This window comes from Amblyomma mixtum, chromosome 9, assembly GCF_055824585.1.
Source record: "Amblyomma mixtum isolate Tamu chromosome 9, ASM5582458v1, whole genome shotgun sequence".
NCBI lineage: Eukaryota > Metazoa > Arthropoda > Arachnida > Ixodida > Ixodidae > Amblyomma > Amblyomma mixtum.
The window spans coordinates 37,485,445-37,507,027 of NC_143020.1; the positions used below are offsets into that span (position 1 = coordinate 37,485,445).

The window sequence follows — 21,583 nt, forward strand, 5'->3', positions numbered from 1 at the left end:
GCCATGGCAAGCGGCCGCCGTTACCCGACGAGCCGAGTTGGTAGCCCGTCTCTCGCTCCTGGTATGACGTAACGCTGTGACGTCAGTAGGCATGGTATGACGTCAGGGGTCATTCTAAAGGTCAAACTTGTCAAGTGGCCGCCGCTACGCGAAAGGCCGTTCTTGGGAGTAGTATTTCTTTAGCAATAATAAATTATATCTTGTAAGTACTGCCGCAAGTACCGGCAATATGGCAGTATAGGTTACCAGTCGAAAATGAAAAGGGAATCAAAACGGACAATCAAGAGCTGGCGCGGACCAAGGCCGAAACTGCGTATACGAAATAATTTCAAGTTATTTACTCACGCCGCGCACCTGCGTTCTTACGTATGCACTGCTTTTAATGATTCTAAGCCCGTAGGCCTTTCCAAAAAACAGCTGACTTCCAAAATCTTTTGTCTGTAATCAGTAAACACAAAACAGTTTTTCCCAAAATATCGGCAATCTAAGTCGAACATCATCCTGAACGAGATGAAAGGCTGACACCAAAATGGAAAAGCAAATATCGCGCAGAAGGAATGCTAAAATCTGTTTGCTAAACTCTCCTACAGCTTAAAAATGAATGTCTTTATTCCTGCTTTTCACAGGCTCTCTAGATATCTTAAGAATTGTTGATAAAATGGGTTGAACAAGTATTTAGTTACATGATATGTAGTAACCGGAGAATGCATTCCTGTAATGATGATAGGGTGCTCCAAAGACTGCAAATAAGAGCAGTTAGAGTTATTAGCTTGTGAGAATTAGTGAAGTAGCTAAAACCGGTGATATGTTTTCTTTTGATTCTGTGTTTTAAGCTTGGTATGAACAATAAGCAATTGCATGGGCCCAGTGGCACTCTTGCTATTATTACTGCTGGACTGAGTGGTTCAGCTGACAGAAATATTCAGCTACTGCCAGGCTACAAAATTATAGGCGACATTCCAAAAGCAAATGGCTGATGGGGAGCTGCAGCAATCGGTGCCGGCTCACAAACATCAGATGGCAAGCATGGCCGTGTGAAGAAGAGAACTAGGCGACTGGGCGAGGAAAAAAAATGGCTGAGGCTTAACTTGGTTAAGCCTGGAGAATGCGAAGCATAATCGTGTCGCGTAATTTGGAGGCGCACAACCACAGCGACGGCGCGAGGTGGGCCCCCGTTTCTCCACTGTCGTGACGTCATCGTGTCACGTGGTGTGACGTCATGTATCACGTGATTTGGAGGAGCACAACCACAGCGACGGCGCGAGGTGGGCCCCCGTTTCTCTACTGTCTTGACGTCATCGTGTCACGTGGTGTGACGTCATGTATCACGTGATTTGGAGGCGCATAACCACGGTGAAGGGCTGAAATGGTAGCTAAAGTAGTATGCTTCGCATAAAAAATCTGACTTTCGAGGCCTCTACTCAGGTTTTGTGAAAAGCGACGCTTGCTCCACTGAGACATGATGCCCTTCATTGAGGTGCTCAGCCAAGTGCTGATAAATTTCTCTTAACTTGGTTTGGTTTATGGAGGTTTAACGCCGCAAAGCGAGTCCGGCTATGAGACAGTCCGAGTGAAGGGCTCCGGAAATGTTGTAAACCTGGGGTTATTGACTCGCACACTGCAATCAAACAGCACACCAGCCTTTAAAGTTACACGTGCATCGAAATGCGACCGCAGGGGTCGGGATTGAACACGAATATTTCAGGTCAACAGCGAAGTGCCATAACCACTGAGCCACCGCAGCTGCTGTTCAGGAATTGTTTCTAAAATGTCATCGCATGAATCTTCGATACGGGATCTGTAAAAGTAAAATGAACATGCGAAATATGCCAGAAAAAGGGTAAAATATGCGATTTATGATTTTCTAAAAAAAAGTTTGATGATGGTAAAGGAGAAAATGGGGAGAACAGCCTGCACAGGTCGGTTACAGTAAAACAATGACGGCCGATTTGCGTAGTAAGGCCGAATGGGAACTAGGAGCGCTAGCAGTTTGGATTACCCTTCGACTGCGGTGACTTGATCTAGTGTTGACGGTGGCACTTGTTCGGATAGCGATAACAGGTAAAGTTCTATATGTGCGGAATTGGCCATTCTCTCCATTCATACATCCCTCGGACTCTTCCTACCATCCTCGGTGGATTGGTGCAGCATTGAAGCGATGCGCCACTGGCCTTCTATGGCAGGTGCTCCCATCGGTGGGATTTTTTTTGCTTGGGCTGGGTTGCGAACCAGGTAGACCTTCCCGTGCAGTATCTCATGATTAAATGAGCTGCCTCCTAACATGGTGGGCACTTTTCTACGCGTGCGTGCGTGCGTGCGCACGCACGCACGCACGCACACACACACACATGCACATGCACGCACGCACGCACGCACACGTACGCGCACGTACGCGCACACGCACACACTCGCACACACACACAAACACTCACACACACACAAACACTCACACACACACACAACAAAATAAAAGAGTAAAAACTTGACCGGAAATGGATACTCACCAATTGCTTCGTCCTTCGTGTATTCCTTCATGTGTTCGTCCCATTTCCGTGTTTCTTAGCGCTCACCAATTCCTTCAAGCAATGGAAGTACAGCGGGCGGTTGTTGGAAGTCCTCCAGGCGTCGCACTTCCTGGGGCTTGTGCTTCGGTCGTAGCTGGGCGGGCGGGGGCAGGGCGACGGTGTTCGGGAACAGCTGGTTCACGTCGCAGAGGCGGAATGTGGCTCTCTCGTTTGGGCTGAGGATTGCGTGGTGCAGCAGCGTAGGTTAAGGCGGGAGCTTCAGCTGGAGGCGAAGATGACGGAGTGCTAAGCGCATGCTGCACTTCTTCGAGTATAATTTCCTCAAGAGTCGCAACTTGAGGCTCGTTGGAAGACGGCAGCATGCGACGCAGCTCTTCTCGTACGATTTCGCGGATAACATCCCGCAGATTGCCTCCGAATGCTGTGCCATCCGAGAGGGCAGTCGAGGTCACTTGGGGCTGTCGAGGAAACTGACGGGCTCGTGCTCCAAGGTTCTGTCAATGGCGGCACCTTCACTGGTGAATTCCGCGACTGTCTTCGGTGGGTTGCAGGTCAGACCGCTGAAAAGTGCCTCGTTAGCACCACGCATCAAAAGCTCCACCTTCTCCTGCGCCATGTCAGGATCGACTCGTCGAAAAAGACGCTTCATAACTTCTGCGTATGCGGTCACTGATTCGTTCGGGTGTTGGATGCGTGACTGTAGGAGCAGCTGAGCTCTTTCTTTCCTGATGATGCTCGTGAAGGCCTTCAGGAACTCCCGTGTGAATAATTCCCACGTCGCTAGAGAAGCTTGGTTGTTTTCGAACCAAATTCTCGCTGGTCCTTCCAAGGCGAAGAAAACATGGCTCATTTTATCCGGGTCGTCCCAACTGTTGAACACGGCGACACGCTCAAACTGTTCCAACCATTCCTAGGGATCCTCGGCCGGTGAAGCGTTGAACGTGGGCGGCAGTCGGTGCTGGTATCGTAGCCATGGCTGAAGTCGAAATTGATGGTTGTGAAGAGGGGTTTATTGGCAAGTTCGAAGGACTGGCAGCGAAACGATGGCACAGGCTGTTCGAGTAGCGGCGGCACCAGAACAGAACCAAGAGCGAGCTCGAGCTCTCCACGCGCGCGGCCGCCGGAATCGGTGGACGCACAAATCGCTTCGTCGTCGTTGGTGCTGGCGCTCTGCCTTCTTCATTGCAAGTGCCCCGGCGAAAACAGGGAGCCATCCTGGCGACTCAGGGCGAGCAGGTGACGATGGGGTCGTAGTACGGTTTTAGCCGGCTCACGTTAACAATTTCGCGGCCGCGACGGCGGTGGTCCGAGGAAGGCGTGACCGGTTCGACTGTGTAGTTCACAGGTGAAGTGCGCTGCACGACACGGTAGGGACCGAGGTACTTAGCCGCAAACTTGGATGCAGCCGGCACAGACAGCCAGACGAGCGAGTCAGTTGGAAAGTCGTGGGTGGGCTTGCCTTGGTCAGTCTCATATTTGCGGAGGCTTTGAGTGGCGGATGTCAACGAGCGAGCCAGCTGGCGGCACTGCTCGGCATGACGGGCAGCGTCGGAGAAAAAGGTGCATTCAGAACTGTCGGGGTTGTAAGGAAGGATAGTATCCAGAAGACAGGAAGGTTCACAGCCGTATAAAAGAAAGTAAGGGGAAAATCCGGTGGTGGCCTGGGAAGCAGTATTGTATGCATAAGTCACGAATGGTAGGACTTGATCCCAATTAGTGGCGTCAGAGGAAATATACATGGCGAGCATGTCACCAAGAGTCCGGTTGAATCTTTCAGTGAGGCCGTTCGTTTGGGGATGATAGGCGGTGGTCGTGCGATGAACGGTGTGGCACGCATCCAGAACCTCGTGAACGACTTCGGATAAAAAACGCGGCCGCGATCGCTGAGTAGTTCCCGAGGGGCCCCGTGGCGTAGGACGAAGTGATGAAGGAAAAAGGATGCGACGTCGCGAGCAGTAGCCGAGGGCAGGGCAGCCGTCTCCGCGTATCTTGTGAGGTGGTCCACGGCTACGATAATCCAGCGATTCCCGGCAAGCGTGCACGGGAGCGGACTATACAGGTCGATGCCCACGCGATCGAAGGAACGGGCTGGGCAAGGCAAAGGCTGTAACGGGCCGGCGGAAAGGCGAGGAGGTGATTTCCGCTGCTGAAAGGCAGTGCACGAGCGTATATAGCGGCGGACAAAAGTGTACATTCCGCGCCAGTAGTATCGGTGACGCAGACGCTCGTAGGTTTTCAGCAATCCAGCATGTGCACATTGTGGGTCGGCATGGGGATGCATACAAACATCAGAGCGAAGGTGGCGAGGGATGACCAAAAGCCATTTGCGGCCATCCGGGCGATAGTTGCGGCGATACAGTAGAGAGTCCCGAATTGTGAAATGGCAAGCTTGACGACGAAGTGACCGAGGGAACGATGCCGTAGACGGTGCGCTGAGGAGGTCGAGGAGCGAAGAAATCCATGGGTCTCGTCGTTGTTCGAAAGGGAGGTCCGGGGCGGTGAGAGCGGCCAGCGTCGAGTCGGATATGGACGAAACGGGCGCAGGAGACGGCAAAGGTGAGCGCGACAAGGCGTCAGCGTCGGAATGTTTGCGGCCCGACCGATACACAACGTTAATGTCATATTCCTGCAGACGAAGGGCCCAGCAGCCGAGGCGTCCAGAAGGGTCTTTCAGTGTAGCCAACCAGCAGAGGGCATGGTGATCAGTAACAACGTCCAGAGGGCGGCCGTATAAGTAGCGACGAAATTTTGTTAACCCCCATACTATGGCGAGGCACTCCTTTTCTGTAACAGTGTAATTGGCTTCCGCTTTGGTGAGTGCACGGCTGGCGTAAGCAACAACGTATTCGGAAAAGCCCGGTTTACGCTGCGCAAGGACTGCCCCGAGGCCGATGCCGCTGGCGTCGGTGTGGAGCTCAGTAGGCGCGCTGGGGTCGTAATGGCGAAGGATCGGTGGTGAAGTCAGAAGACGACGGAGCGTATTGAAAGCATCGTCGCAGGTTGAGTTCCAAGCAGATAGCTTGGTGGGATCATTCAAAAGCTTTGTAAGCGGCGCGATGATAGAGGCGAAGTTGCGCACAAAACGGCGGAAATACGAGCACAGGCCCACGAAGCTTCGCAGCTCTTTAACAGAAGTCGGCTTGGGAAAGTGCGTGACAGCACGTAGTTTCTCTGGATCTGGCAGGACGCCATCCTTGGAGACAACGTGGCCGAGTATGGTCAGCTGGCGGGCGCAAAATCGGCATTTCTTTAGGTTCAGTTGGAGACCGGCGCCGGTGAGACAGGTCAGTACCTTGTGCAACCGCGTGAGACGAGTCGGAAAATCGGGCGAAAAAACGACAACATCGTCTAGGTAGCATAGGCAAATATTCCACTTAAATCCACGCAAGATATTGTCCATCATTCTCTCAAACATAGCGGGAGCGTTGCAGAGTCCGAATGGCATGACGGTAAACTCATAAAGGCCGTCAGGTGTGACGAAACCGGTTTTCGGGCGGTCAGACTCAGCCATGGGCACTTGCCAATAGCCGGATCGGAGATCCAAGGAAGAGAAGAACTCGGCTCCTTGCAAACAGTCGAGGGCGTCGTCAATACGTGGTAGCGGATAGACGTCCTTGCGCGTAATTTTGTTCAGGCGGCTGTAGTCAACGCAAAATCGAATCGAACCATCCTTCTTTTTGACCAGCACGACGGGAGACGACCACGGACTGGAAGAGGGCTGAATAACGCCGCGCTGCAGCATGTCGTCAACCTGCTCAGCGATGACGCGGCGCTCTGGAGGCGACACACGATAGGGCCGCTGGCGTAGAGGGGCATGAGTGCCGGTATCGATGTGGTGGACGATAGTGGTCGCGCGGCCCAGGGAAGTTGTCTGGTGGTCGAATGATGAGCGGAACTTGTTAAGCAGGGCGAGGAGCTGCTCGCGGTGAGGTGGGTCGAGGTCGCTGGCAACTGAGTGGTGAAAAATCGCCGAGGACAGCGGGTCGCAGGTAGCGTTAGGCAGTGTGAGGGCGGCGATTGGTGTGCTTTCGGAAAGAGCATCGTCGTCGAAGGGTGCGATCAGGTCAACGGGTTCAACATGTCCAAGGCACTCTCCACGCAGCAACCTAAACCCAGAGGGTGAGGGATTCGAGACGACGACCTTGGCGGCACCTTGGCGCATGTCGACGACGGCAAACGGAAGAGGAAGGTGTCGGCGAGAAGCAAAGATAGGCGAAGGGGCGAAGAGTACAGGCTCGCAGGAACCAGAAATTGAGGAAAGGGGAACGAGCACGGCACTGCCGGGGGGAACATCGGTGTCGGCGGCAACAACGCATTTGGCACCAGAGCTAGGCGGCTGTTCGTCTACGGACGCATCGCAGAGCATGGAAAAGGAGACGTGAGCACGGGCACAGTCTATGACGGCATGGTGACGGGATAGAATCCCCGCCAAGGATGAGGTCATGGGAGCAAGAGCTGAGCACTAAAAATTCGACGACATATAAAACGTCCGCGATTACGACACGTGCCGGGCAAACGGCAGAAGGATGAATGGGCTCGGCGCTAGCGGTGCAAAGAGAGAGTCCAGAATTAGAAATGGTGACTTTATGAAGTGAACGGCAGAAGTTTTCGGCTATCACGGAAACGGCAGCACCAGTGTCCACAAGCGCAAGTGCTCGAATGCCGTCAACTAACACGTCTAAAAAGTTCGGTGGTGAAAGGCGGGGTCTTGAGGTTTATGTGGTTTAACGTCCCAAAGCGACTAAGGCTATGAGAGACGCCGTAGTGGAGGGCTCCGGAAATTTCGACCACCTCGGGTTCTTTAACGTGCACTGACATCGCACAGTACACGGGCCTCTAGAATTTTTCCTCCAAAGAAATTCAACCGCCGCGGCCGGGATCGAACCCGCGTCTTTCGGGTCAGCAGCCGAGCACCATAACCACTGAGCCACCGCGGCGGCTGAAGTCGAAATTGAGAGGTCCTTCTTCGCTCGCGTGCGGTCCGGTAGCAGTCCGAATTCTGGTGGACACCTCTGGAGGCGACGGCTGCTTCGCCCTTCGCCTGCGGGGGGGTTGGATGGCTTCTGCGGCTTTCGCGTGATCTTCTTCGAGACGGCTCGGGCTGCTTTGACGGCTCCCAGGGGGTGAGGGCGACAGGGACATCCGTTAGTACCTCCACCAGATGCCACGTAGTGGTGACTGCAGTCCGGCGAACAGGAAAACAACAGAATGTCTTCGAAACGCTACTCTTTATTTGGGTGGACTTGCGCCCGCAAGGAACTGAATTACTCGGCAGAGGAGTAGCAACAAGCGTTCTCGGCGGTCGTCGAACAGAATCCCCCCGCCACTGTCGGCCACGCTCTTTTTAAAGGTGATAGCGAACATTCGAGATAAAGCTTGGGAAGTTACTCGAACATTCTGGCACAAAGTAGAATCGGCTCCGTCTGGATGCGATCAATCGAGATAATTCTAGGCGCGTCTTGCGCCACAAACGAAGCGATAAATTCGCATGTCGGCAGCCTTGAAGCATGAACATACAAACACTACAATCGAACGCTACAAAGATTTCGCGGCAATATGTTTAAGAGAAGGTAGCCGCAAATTACAAAGGAGGAAACCACAGTAAACCTTGCAGTAGCACCGCACCTCAAAAGCGGAAGATCTGAAAAAAGGCGACAAGAAGTTCCCGAAAAAAAAAAGGTGTACTTCTTAGTGTGCTTATATCTATAAGGACGACGGTGCAACATAACAAAGCTAGAGAAGCATTGCCAGGGGAAAGAGCATTGTAGAGCCGACAATGTGGCACTATTGCTTTCGGAAGAACGAAGCTCAGGTTGAAGAGACTTCGCGGCAATCTTGAATGCACACAGAAAAGCTCAACTTATGTTTCACATGTCAAGAAGTGCAGAAAACTGATAGCGAAAGGAACACGATGATATCCAGAGGAGTGTAGCTATATGCAGCCAACACAGTTGTCAACCACAGGTAAGATCGTTTAAGAAGCCATCAGAGCTGACATGGGCATAATCACAACTGTATTTAACGTGTAGCAAGTAGCTGACTGCTTGTGAAAAGTGACATTTTTAAATATTTTATATTATTAATGGCTTTCCGCTGTACTGCACAAGCCACCACCAGACTCCCTCTTTCCTTTCCTATATACAACCATGAGCCTTCTTGCATAATGGACACAATGGCACCATACCGACCGAATAATTCCGAATTTTACATCTCTTTTCCAATCCAAAATCTATGACCAAGAGCGCCGCCAGGTTGCCCGTCATTTCATCTCAAACGCCCAGTAGTGTTAGAGCAGCGGCCACGATCTATGCGACTTCTTCCAGCTTACTTTTTTGATTGCTTGATCCAGCTATTGGTGCCCTGATCAAGGCCCAGACTTTCGTACTAGCTTCTCAGCATGTACCCTGGCCGATATTAATTTACAAGTAAACTTCCAGGTTAAAGTACAGTCTTTGTCAAAAGTTAGGAGCTCACCTTGAAGGGCGGCGGAGCGGCTGCGGGGCCGATAGTCGGCGCTCCTGTAAGCCAAGCGCGCTTCCTCCGAGAGTATAGAGAGTGAGGGAAACAGAATCTCTTTCTCTCGCGTGGGTAAGGGAAAGGGAGTCGCACCGGCTTCACGCAAGTTAGCGCGGCGTTCGCGTGGTCGCTCCCTTGACCGTAACTCTGCACGAGGGGCGCTTTCATCCTGGCAAGTGCAGTGTCACTCTTCGGGTGCTGCCAAACCAAACGTTGGCCAAACCGGTGCGCGCTGCGCCAAGCTGCTGCGGCCGCTCAGCCGTAACTCCTCAAAAGGGTTCCGCATTGCTAAGGCCCAAACGTAAAGAAACCGACACCATGTTCGCATGATCAGCTTGTGAAAAAAAAAATAAATAAACAGCCTCAAGCGGGCATCGTTCTTTCCAACGTGGGACGCCCGGGTGTTTTTACGCTCGTTACCGGCGATTTTACTTGTTTTGAACACATACATGAATTCCGATATTTTTTTGCGCTCCCATACCAAGTTCATGTGCCTGTCAGCCTTCCAGGCCAGTTTGCCACTCCGGCCGATCACAATACAAGTCAAGCGTCATTATTATGTGCTGTCGCTAATAGACCATCGTGATGGGGTGACGTCTTGTCTTCCCCCAAAGAGAGAACGTGGTCCTTTCAGCCACGTTTACTGAAAATCAGGATAGTGTTTCGTCGCCACCATGCCAGCTTCAAACTTTCCGGCTGTCGTGCAAGGCATACTAAATTTTATCGGAACAATCTTGAGCTCTACCCGTGCGCATGATCGTTTGCGGCCTTGTAAACTCGGTACCTAGAATATTCTACAGAAAACGTAAAAAAGTACAATGAATGGCTAAGCACCCCACTTTCGAATCGCAATCCACGTATGTGTTCATTTGGCTTAATCGGTCAGAATCGGCTGCCTCCATGCAGGTGACTTACGTAACAACGCTCGCTTCTTTGCCGATGCGGGGGTGCGTTTTGTTTCTCGCGTTTCCATTCTGTAAAACCTCAGTAATTGCTATTTTGAGGATACGTGCACAAGCCCTGTTCACCCGGGAAACGCGACGAATTCCACAATGCTGTGCCGCTCGCCGCCGCCTCGGAAATGCTTGAATCAGCCGTAGCATGACTAGAATAGTGACTACGCAATAGTACTAAGTTCAAACACGACACCACAGCCGGGGCAAGGTAAGCTGGGTTTTGCGACGTGTATCGCAACATTTATTTATTTTAAGAAGTAGGCATACAATTGGAGGTAGGCACTGGTGCAACTTCAGATCGGTTATTACGAAGCTATGAATTCCACTTTCTGGACAAGCGCGCTGTGTCCGATGCTTACCACTTGACAGCCAGCCTCACATAGCCTAAAAGGTCAACTGCGTCTCAAAATGCCCGCGCAATAACGCGGCTTCGCTACCTGTCTGTTTGGCAGACAGAGAGAGTGAGAAGCCCTTAAATAAAATGCAGACAGCGACGTGCATAAACGGCCGATTGTCGTCGTAATTTTCACGAGGAGCCGGAGGCCTGGATAGAGATTCGTGCTCACAATGTATCATAGTCGAAACTGTCGAACGCCCACAGTAGCGCTCTTGCCACGGTAGGGACAAGGCCCAAACGTTCAATAAAGGCCGTGCAGAGAGCTGCACACAGTGCCCTTCGCAGTGTGTCGCTAGGAAACTATGCATAAAATCTAACAGTATTTCGTCGCATCTTACGGCTGAAAACAAGTACAAATCGCCGGTAACGAGCCTAAAAACTCTCGGCCGTCCCACGTTGTAAAGCACGAAGCCGGCTTGAGGCTGTTCATTTTTTTTTTTTTCACAAGCTGATCATGCGAAGATGGTGCCGGTTTCATTACGGTTGGGACCTTGCAAGGCGGAAGCCTTTTGAGGAGTTACGGCTGAGCGGCCGCTGCAGCTTGGCGCAGCGCGCGCCGGTTTGGCAGCACCCGGAGAGTGACACTGCACTTTGCCGAGATGGAAGCGCCCCTCGTGCAGAGTTACGGAGAAGGGAGCGACAACGCGCTTGCGTGAAGCCTTCGCGGCTCCCTTTCCATTGCCCACGCGAGAGAGAGATTCTGTTTCCCTCACTCTCTATACTCTCGGAGCAAGCGCGCTTGGCTGACAGGAGCGCCGACTATCGGCCCCGCAACCGCTCCGCAGCCCTTCACGGTGGGCTCCAAACTTTTGGCAAAGACTGTACCGTATCTAACCTCTTACACTATCCACAGATCAAGGCCATGATTTCTGCGCCCCGACCGCGTCAAAACGTCATACCAACCCGCCATCCTCATGTTCTTATAGGTCACCACGCCTTTTCGCTCGCGGATAGTTGTAAGAAAGACTTTCGGCTCCGGGACATCCAGCGGATGGCGCTGAAAGGAGACGACAGCAGGGAAAACGCTGCCTCGGTTTCCCACAGTCTGGCAAGCTCAGAATGGTGCAGGATGCTCTGCTCTAATCGATGGCGACGTAGCGCACTGTAACGCGTCCTTTAGTACAATGCCGTTATGTTGGCGCGAAAAGAAACTAGTGCTTCCTGCGCACAATACACTATTCTTGACAAGGAAGTGAAGTGAAAACACGCGGCGTGCGGGCTCGAAAGGCGCTAGGAGAGAGCACTTGAGGAAGGCAATGGGCCGAGTCCTCGATGACCAGCTCTTTTGCACCAGGTTAACCACACTCACAAAGCTGCCTCTATCCCTTTTAACAGACCAGTGGGTATGCCGTCTGCGTCCTTCCTCCTGTTGTATCGGAGTGTTGGAGCCTTGATAGCCACCATCAGGCGCTACCCACTCATGCTTCCTCCTGCCGCAGGCTCCTCAGTGTGCAGTCTCGTTTGCAGTTCATGCCGCTAGTTAAACGGTCTCTTCCTCTGTGCCCCGCTGACCAGACTTAGGGAAGTAGGGAAACGGGAGACGTGCCTGAACAACTACTACGGTTACAGACGGCATCCTGACTGCTGTCGCGAGGTTAGGGTTGACGTCGGTGCTTGACCCTTGCCCATCTATGGCTTCGGACATAATCGATTACCTAGTGAGCTACACATCTACCGTTAGCCGAGCGGACGACTTCGCAGGTATCTCGCTTCCTTTCCTGGACTGCACAGCAGATTTGTGAACTGTCCTGACGCTGATCACTTGCTTTCTGCTAATTCCGGTTTTCTTCATAGATAGTACAGTGCTTCTGTCGGCTGCATTAGAACTGTTTTTTTTTTTGAGTCTCCATTTGCAGTGTCCTTAATGTTTGTTACGGTGAGTTGTTAAGTCATGACAAAAGTTTTAGGGCGTGGTGTTCTTCATATTCGTCCTCGTTTGAAAGTGCTAAAAGTTTTCTCTTCCTTAATCCTCTGGCGAAACACCTAGAAGGCTCGAACGGCACCTACCCTTTGGATTTTCTTCCCTCAAAATTTAGCGTCCTCTACAACGGGACCACGCCGCACAGCGCTTGCCAGGTCACGGTGTTCGTTGGATAGAATGCATGCTCCAGAACTGCTCGCCATAGGAAAGCACATGAGTTGGCAGAGAGTAGATTGCGCGAGTACTGTACAAGGTTAGAAAAGACATAGTTCTCGAACGCAAAGCCACCAAGCGCTGTTTGAAGATAGAATCCCATAACTTGAGATAGCCCAGAACTTGAAGCTGCGGGTCAAACTTACGGGAAGGGAGAAAATGCCTGTACAGCGCAACGTCGCACCGGCTTTCCCTATTAGGCCTGACAGCATTACACTAAGGTTTAATGAAGGACCCAAAGGTGTAGGCGCAGATTTGAAACGTTTGGAACATGTCGCCGCTGGCAAGGTTAGCCGAAGGAAAACTAGGCTACGACTTATAGCCTGTGCTCCAAAGAGGAAGTATTCGATGTCTTTGGCCGATCAACTCCTGAGGGCTGGCGGCATTATAATGTAGTGAAACGCATTACTTCGGACATCTCGGTTGGCAACCGATGGCTATAGGGAACCCTTTCGACAAAGAAAACCTCGTGATGACGATACAGCCTCCCAATACTCCACGATGCTGCTTAGTGTCTTGGACAGTTGGGTTGAGATGCGGCAGCAAGTCCACACCATTTTAGGTGGTTCACTACATGATCGTGGCCGAGCAGTGTATGAGCAACTGTTATACACTTTTAGTGCTCTTCTTACGAGAACGGGATTATAAAGCGGCCTACAAGGTTGCTGATGGAGCTGACCGTTTTTTTGAGGCTCAGCGGCAGAATAAGCTGGCTAATTTTAAAGACCGATCTGAGAAGTGTGTACTGAAACGCCAGGACGCGGCAACGTGTTTAAAGACTCCGATTCGAGACTTCATCCGCGAGAATGTTCCACGCAGGTCTTCGGATTACCGGATGAACCCGAAGCCCCTATATTGCACATAAAAAATCTCGCATATATACACTTGCTTGTATTATGACAAGCTATAAGCTGCAAATACACAAGAATCTAGGCACACCTGTGATTCGAGTGCACTTATAATTCTCCTCTACTAAGGGAATAAAAAGGCTCCTCACGTAACAGGAATTGTTTACTTTTTAAAATTAGGCAGTTGTTTTTAGTCTTTATCGAGCAAAAAATTGTTCGCATATGCGGTGAAGTAGGTAAAACACTGGTTATATCGAAAGTGAGTAGGGGCAATTCTAAAGGCTACAGGGATTTACTGAGAGCTCTCGGGCAGCAGCACGGCTGCTGTCAGCTCAAGAAAACAAGTAGAAGATCAGAGCGGGTAAGGCAGAATGGTGATTACGTGCGACAGAAATGGCTGTGGAGTGTAAACGAAGACTGATATTCCTGCCCTGGATGGCCGTCTCGAAGACAGTTGAGATGCACGGTTAATCCCGTCTCTGGCCAGTTAATAGATGCTAATTTCAGTGCCAAATGTCACCGGGATCTCTATATGATACAACGGTTTTTCGATGAGAAACTTCACCAAAAAGAATTCCTAGAAAATTCACTATTGATAATGCCTTAGAGCCACTCCCCGTTAAGGAGATATTGATAATAGGGCTTATTCTGACACATTAAAGCCGCCGTGGTGGCTGAGTGGTTTAAGTTCTCGGCTGAATAGCAACATGCGGGTTCTATCCCGGCCTATTCGGTGGCATTTCTATAGAGGCGATATGATATGGACGGGTGTAACCTACTATGCCAGTGCATATTAAAGAATCGCCAGTGGTTGAAATTATCCGCAGTCTTAAATAATGGACTCTCTCATCGCAGTAGTCGCTTTTGAATGCTAGGGCCTATAATCTATTCATTGTGACACTACGTGAAATTTACCTAATTGGAACAATTCATCTGTGTGACAAGTCCATCGTGCGAAGACGTCTTTCCGTTACACAGAATAGGTATTTTTTAAAATGAAGATATAGTTTGCAAAGCTTCACATTTAATTCGACGATAAATAATTTAATATGTTGTTGTGTGTAAGAATTGCATGATTGTCACAGGTTTGGATGTCTTGATGTCCAGTTTTCTATTCCAAACGCAGGGGGATTCCGGCAACGGTGCGACGGCTTACATCCGTAGAGGTCGGTCAACAAAATCATTTCTGTTCGGAATAGCCTCCTTCGTCGCAAAACGCCAATATGGACTAGCTCCTAATGTATTCACTCGCGTTTCTTCATTTCGAAGCTGGATTGAGAAATCGCTGAAAGACATACGCAAATGGGATCCAATAATACAATGATGTGGCGAAATGGCTTGCGAAACAAATAATATTTCGGATTACAAGCCTCTGGATCGGGTGAGCAAAAAGCTTAACATGTGAATAAAGACGATCACAAGTTTGCTCTCTATGCAATTTTTTTTTTCGCTTTCTTCGGAGTTCGCGACACCTGTTAGGTGGGATAGGGATCGGCCATTTAAAATTAAACGACCCCTTAAATAGCATACGCCCCGGTTTTACCACTACTGATCGCACTTTTTGTGGACAAGTATTTTCTTCAATAACTTGGTGTGACTCTGGTTCTATTACCCACATGCTGAGCTGCATTAAAAGTTGGCCCGAGTTGTGTGCTAGCCCGAGTTTTAGCCGAGATTCTGCGATGGTAGTCAACGAACGAAGATAGCCAGGAAGGCTCGAAAGTGGCAGGCAACAAAGCATCGAAATATACAGGGTGTCAAGGCTAACTTTAGCCAAGGATTAAAAAATAAGATATTTGAGGTAGGCCAGGGCAACCGCATACATACTTCTACCAGCCGGCTTGTGCATGTAGGCAATTTTTGTATTGCTATTAATTAAGGAGTAATTAAGATAAGAAACCCCCACTTTATTTTTTGCAATAAACAAAGCTTCACGTGCACCTTTTTTCCGAGCTCCAAAGGTAGTGAGCGAAATATAAAAAAGTCTTCACTAGCGCATTCGCACGCCACGATTGTCTTGCTCTCAATCCTGGCTTGAGTGAACGAAATCAGCTGTTGTATCTGGCGACGACCCTACAGCTATGGCAGGCCGATATGTGGACGGTGGTTGCGACGCTCGCGCGAGCCAGTCCGCAAGCCTGACGGTGCAAGTTGCGCCGCAACCACCGTCGACATACCGGCCTGCAGGTGCAAAGAGGTCGTCGCGACTTGCCAGCAGCTGATTTCGCTCACTGATGCCAGGATAGAAAGCAGCGCAATTCTGGCGCGCGAATGCGCTAGTCGCGTGATTTTTTTGTATTTCGTAGACTTTCTTTAGAGCTCCGAAAAAGGATGCATATGAGGCTTTCTTTATCGCAAGTAAACAGAAATGGGGTTTTTGAAGGTGCTCTCCAACTTTGCTATTCACATTTGCTGTGCAAAGTCAATATTTACGCTTTCAGAAAAAATATCTTGATTGCTAAAGTATTAATTGCAAAACAAAAAATTGGGTGGGTCTTAGCTAAGGTTAAGCCTGGATATCTCTAAGCGAAAAGCTGCGGTGATCCGCGCTAAACACGCGCTTGCGGCGAATGTCAAACGATGACGCATAGCGCGCGGCAGCGTGCGCCTGTTCTATGAGCAAGCGCGCCTTATACACCCCTCCTTTCAAACGCGCACTGTGCACGGCTGCGGCGAAAGGTCAAACAGTGGCGAAGAGGAGAAGCGGCGGCGCGCATGCGCAGTAGCCTGCGCCGTGCGTGACGTCACTCGTGCTCCGACATGCACCGGCTAAGCGCGGTGTTGACTAGCGTAGTGAAGCTTTACACTTCAAAAATTGCTTATGATGCGCAAGCCGGTTGGTAGGTGTATGTAAGTTGTTTCCCTGGCCTACCTCAAATATTTTATCTTTTAACCCTTGGCTAAGTAAACCTGGACAAAACTGTAGATCTACGTTTGAACAGTAGGCACCCTGCGCGAGACGTTTTCATCCTTTCGAGCCACGGCAGACTGCGCAATGCAATGCAGCAGCGTGGCTTATGATTCTTAACGCATTATTATGGCGTATTTCTCTGTCTACACTCAGCGTGGCAAGCTGTGCCTAGAACGAGCCACCAAATGAAGAAGAGCTGTGGTTGCTTGGTGCTCAGCTTTCGTCAATCGCAAGCCAAAGAATGGATCGAAGTGAAAGGCTTACCAGCAAAAAAAAAAAACTTTGTTTAGCAAAGAGACGATTAACCGAAATTTCTAATCTATCGTAACAGCCCATACCGAGTGATCTAGAAACTATGCAATGAACGCTACCAGGGAAGCTACAATGGAAATAAAGATCTAACAGCAACCACGCCCTAACGCACGAAAGGTGCAAACACATAAAAGTAATTTGATCACCGGGCTCTGGGTCCGTCCGACGATGGAGGACGACCATGATGCCGTCCCGTAGATTGGGGCGCGCTTCATTGCTGGTCTGCGGGAGTGCATCAGAGGTATTGAACAAGGGGTCGTGCGGCAGCTTTTGGCGAAGCTAGAACTGCGGCATGAGCGGAGAGAAGGCAGTTAAATGTCCTTCATATATAGGCTGCGCTGGGTCTGCTCATTACTTCGCACCAAAGTAGACAAGCACACATACATGGCATTCACTGCACGACCTTTCTCTCATCCTCTCACCGATGCTCGTATCGCGATTGGTCAGGCGGGAAGAAGGGTTTCAAGAGGACTCGAAATAGTTCTCTTGGACGCGGCGCCCCCGTGAGTGAGTGAAAGGGAGAGGGCATCACACAGCACGTTCAATCTTACGTGCTGTCCATCGACCATGGGTGAAATTTTCTCAAAGGTTCTCGAATTGTCTGCGCGCGCGTGGGCGGCATTTCCTTCTCAGCGCGCTGACCATCCAAGAATACGCGATTTTTGAGACATTCGACCAACTCCGTTAGCTGCGCCCTTTTTGGGCGCATCAAGGCGTGTCTCCTGTTTCTTGCATTAGACGTTTATCGAAACGCAAAGGAAAACAGTTGCCAAGCGTTTGACCTGTCGCCAAGCATTCTCTTATTTTAAGGCGAAAGCCTTTATGCCTCATACTGTCGTTAGCAGCCGTGTCGGCAGATTTGTCCGTGTTTCAGCGTCACTACTTAAAAATAAACTGTTTCGAGGCTGGGAATGGAATCAGGGACTTTGGCATTTGAAGCGGATACGCTACCACTTCGCCACGAAGGCTAAAGGCGCATCTAGTGAACGTACGCATGGGTTTCACAAATAAAATAGAAGCAAAAAAACATAAAAATAAGAAATGAAAAATAAACAACACAAAAAATAGGAAAACAAAAAATAGGAAAAAATAAAAACAAAATAGGAAAAATAAAAAAAATACTGAAAACCAAAAGTGCGCTATGATTTCGCCTTGCCTCAGTTTAGAGAGCCAAAGTGCCGCCGGAATATTTTTGGATACGTCAAGCAGTCAGGTGTAAAATAATGATTATATTGTTAATATTTAGTGCTTTCAGTAATGTGTGTATTTCAGATTTAAGGAAGAATTTTACACTTTCTGCCCCAGGTGGAGATAGTGAGCCGCAGTTTTTAGGCGGTCGGCTTATAATGAAAATATTGTGGTATAGGGCTGCTGCCTACCGTACTCAGGATACGAAGAAGCTCCTACGGTAGGACACAACAATGGGCGTTGTTGCGCCACTCCGGTTGGAATGCTGCGCCATACTGCTGCTGCGCCATACCGCTGCGGCGCCATACCGCTGCTGCGCCGTACCGGCTGCTAAACGCTCAATCTGTTCGTTTTATTTTTCTAGCAGTGCTGTAAACGAATAGCGTTCTAGTGTCCCCGTCGCCATGAAATGATATTCCAGTTTTGGCTACGCGAATTAGCTTACTCCTGACTCGGTACACTACTGTTAGAAACAACACTTCCTAAAAAGCCAACTTCGTTCACGCTGGAACTGCGCACAAAGAAGGAGGTTTGACACTTCAAATCCATTTGTTACGCAGTTTCGTATCGAACGAGTGCGTACTAAAGTCATAATGTGCTTTCCAGTATAATGTTTATCTTGTTCATATCCGGCATTTCTAGATTTCCCAACTCATGCGTAATGTTTTACCACTACAATGCTGCTGAGCCCATATAGTCCAGTGCTCGATCGCTGACGCTAACTACGTCAGTTCTGAATAAGGACGGTACTCTGAAGGAACGGGAATAGCGTGAATGGCTATCAACCAGTGTTCCCAAATGGAAGGACAGAAAAGTATATAAAATAACCCGGAAATATTGTCCAAGACTGCTGTAACAACCAATAAAAGCGTCACAAGCAGCTACGCTTTTTCAACGATGTTAAATATATTTTGTCCATATAGAGCACTCTGATTGAGCATACTATATTTTCACCGCTTTGAGAGCGCCTCAACCTTATTCGTTTCAGTCAAGGGGTGCAAAATATTCAGGTCTCTACTTAAACTATGTGATCAGGGCATTAAGAACTACTTAACTGAAGACGTGAGGCCTGGTTTTTATTCAAATAGTTTATTATAGAACTAATTTTTCGCCAAGGAAAAACTACGCGCGCTGACGACAGACGAGCTGCGAATACGCCACTGCTCTGTAAGCTTATAGTCTGTGAGGCTACCTGGCCAACGGGCAACCACCTATGTCACGACATCGGAAAACCCGGGGAAAGAAATAATCCACAGCATGCTTGCATATGGTAGCCCGGAAGACGACTAAGTCTCGGCCGTAACACAGCCAAACTACTGCAAGCGAGATAACTCAGCCAAAAGGCGACAGTGGCGACCGTCTTCCAAAGAAGTGAGTGTCCTATAAGGCAAAATACCTTTACACAAAGTACATACACCTGCTCTTCAACAGGAAGGTAGACGTGTGCGAAAACGGCTACACGGAGGAAAATGTCACTGCTTCGAAACCCCACCGAACGCGACACGCACTCAACGAATTGAAAACCGGGAATCTACCACGCCATCTGCATCAAGCGCAGGGTTAGGGAGACCGAGCCAGCCATAAGACAGACGCTCTACCGGCACGACTGTGCACTCAGACAAGACAACCCCCGTGCCCGCCGTGCTATTGCAGCAAAAGACCGCGCTAGTGCACGAGGTTAAAGGACAGTCACCCACCAGCAGCAGAAGGGACCAGGAATCCTCCAGAGCACAGAACACAACAGGGTGAGCTCCACAAATCTGCAATACGGGTAGTGAAAAACAAAAACCACAGCTTAGGCAGGTGGGAGAAAAGCAGAATACAGAACTAAAGTGTTTCAAACGTGCAAGTCGACCGTTTCAAACAGAACAACAGAGAATATTAACAGAACCTACGATCTTCAATAAGCACCGGTACATAGCGAGCATTTTCTCAATGATACGTTATATGAAGACAATCATGCAGTCACAACACCAGGAAACGACAGCGCAACTGCAAGTTGTGAATGGCAGAATAAATGACCGAGATAAAAGTGAAAAGCTTTGAAACGTGGCTCACATCATAAAAGGAAACCGTACAGCGGACGCAACAGCAACCCCCCGGCCTGGACTTCTACTGCCATCTTAACCTACGCACTTCCCTAGAAGCATGTCACACCAAGATGACGAGCAGCTAATAACCAAGTTGGCAGTGGAGTTACAGAAGACACCGACGGAGAAAGGGCGACGTTCAAAGAACACCTGCGCTGCCAGGGCGACCCACCCGACGTCACAAGCTTACAAAAAGCAGGGGGGGGGGGGAGGGGCACCAAAGTTAGGAAGTTACAAATCCTACCGGGGAGAGGACCAATATAGCTGCGTAGTTGTACCCGAACACGAAAACTCGAGTGCTATTCGACATGAAATCGTGCAAGAAGAAATTGGATGTCTCGTTAGAGGTTTTCCCATGCAGAAGGAAGGAATGTACCATTTTCGATCTTAACGTATTTGCGAAATTTATGCAGCACCGCTTTTATTCAGTCTTCCAGGCCACGTTACTACGATCAAAGGAAAATTCCTTGCATATCGTAGGGATTCTCAACGCCACCCATGCAGCATAGGGGTGTGGAGCATCAACGCCTAAATGGAAGCACTTGTTGATGGCGACAAACAAACGGGAGCCACTCTCTTAAAACCCGGGATCAGCTTCAAAAATAAGAAACATCGTCAGCAACAGCAGGAGCCCAGACCTCACAGTCGCCAAAAACCTGGTCAACTGCTAAAGGGCTATCACGGAGATAAGTTTAGGCAGCGACCACTTTATAAGGAGTGCAACAATCACAACCTCAGGAAATGAACCTGTGAAGAACTGCGAAAGAAACCAGTGGTCTTCTTGTTTTAGGGCTGCTCTCTGACAGTAAAGTGCAACACCGTCATTTTTTCTGCCTTCTCTGCTTGTAATGGAACTTTCAAAGCTAGACCTGTGCCGGCAAATCACTCTCTAATCGCACTGTGGAAGTATAAATTCGGAAAAAAGGCGGCATTAGAATCACATAATCGGATGCAATATGGAAAGTCGGACAGGAGCTGGCGACTACCTAGCATCGACTACATAGAGGAGTAGCTTCATGATGATGTTCAAACACTCACATCGGATATCCCAAGAGAAGTGGGTATCGAAAAGTGGGTATCGACAGCCGGCAACTTCACATGAGGCAGGCAAAGCAAAGTCTGCAATTTATAGTTGAGACAAACGTAGAATAGATCCCACAAGCTCCGCATAGCCAAGCTAGACCAAGAGATTGCGCGCTACGGAGCAATACTGGGGGCTTCGCAGCAATTTAATGCTTGAAGAAGCTGTGTCGAGGTAGTTTTGTCTATTCTAAAGCGATAGCAGTTCAGAACCCGTTGCTTTGATTATCCGTCTTCGACAATGGCGCCTTCGAGAGAATGGTAACAACGAGGAAGGACCAGTGTGGAACTCATGTCACCCTCAACACCACTGGAACTCACTATGGCAGCGCAAGCCACTGAGCTGTCCGACCCTGTGATGTCACATGTTAGAGCTTAGCACCTTTTCCTCGTAACTCCTTCCACGAATGTGACGAAGACCCGAAGCACATAAACGGACTTCTTTTTTCGGAATCCACGATACATTTCTGCCTCGAACCTCGAATACAGCTCCGCCACATCCGAAATGAAAATGCTTCCTTCATGACAGGCAAGCACTGGAAAGCAACTTTTACTTAAAAATCGGGAATGCGTAAAAATAAAAAGAAAGTTTGCGTGTCCCGCTCAAATTCTTCGGCTCAATTTGT

At 49.6% G+C, this 21,583-nt stretch overlaps 1 protein-coding gene across 1 annotated transcript in view; it reads left to right on the top strand.

Moving 5' to 3' along the window:
- Positions 1 to 14,700, top strand: part of LOC149328765 (serine protease SP24D-like) — a 55,719-nt gene extending 41,019 nt beyond the window's left edge. The window contains exon 9 of the mRNA XM_089559080.1: positions 14,503 to 14,700. Coding sequence (XP_089415206.1) covers positions 14,503 to 14,700 — 198 coding nt within the window. The remainder of the gene's footprint in view (positions 1 to 14,502) is intronic.
- Positions 14,701 to 21,583: the final 6,883 nt, after the last annotated feature.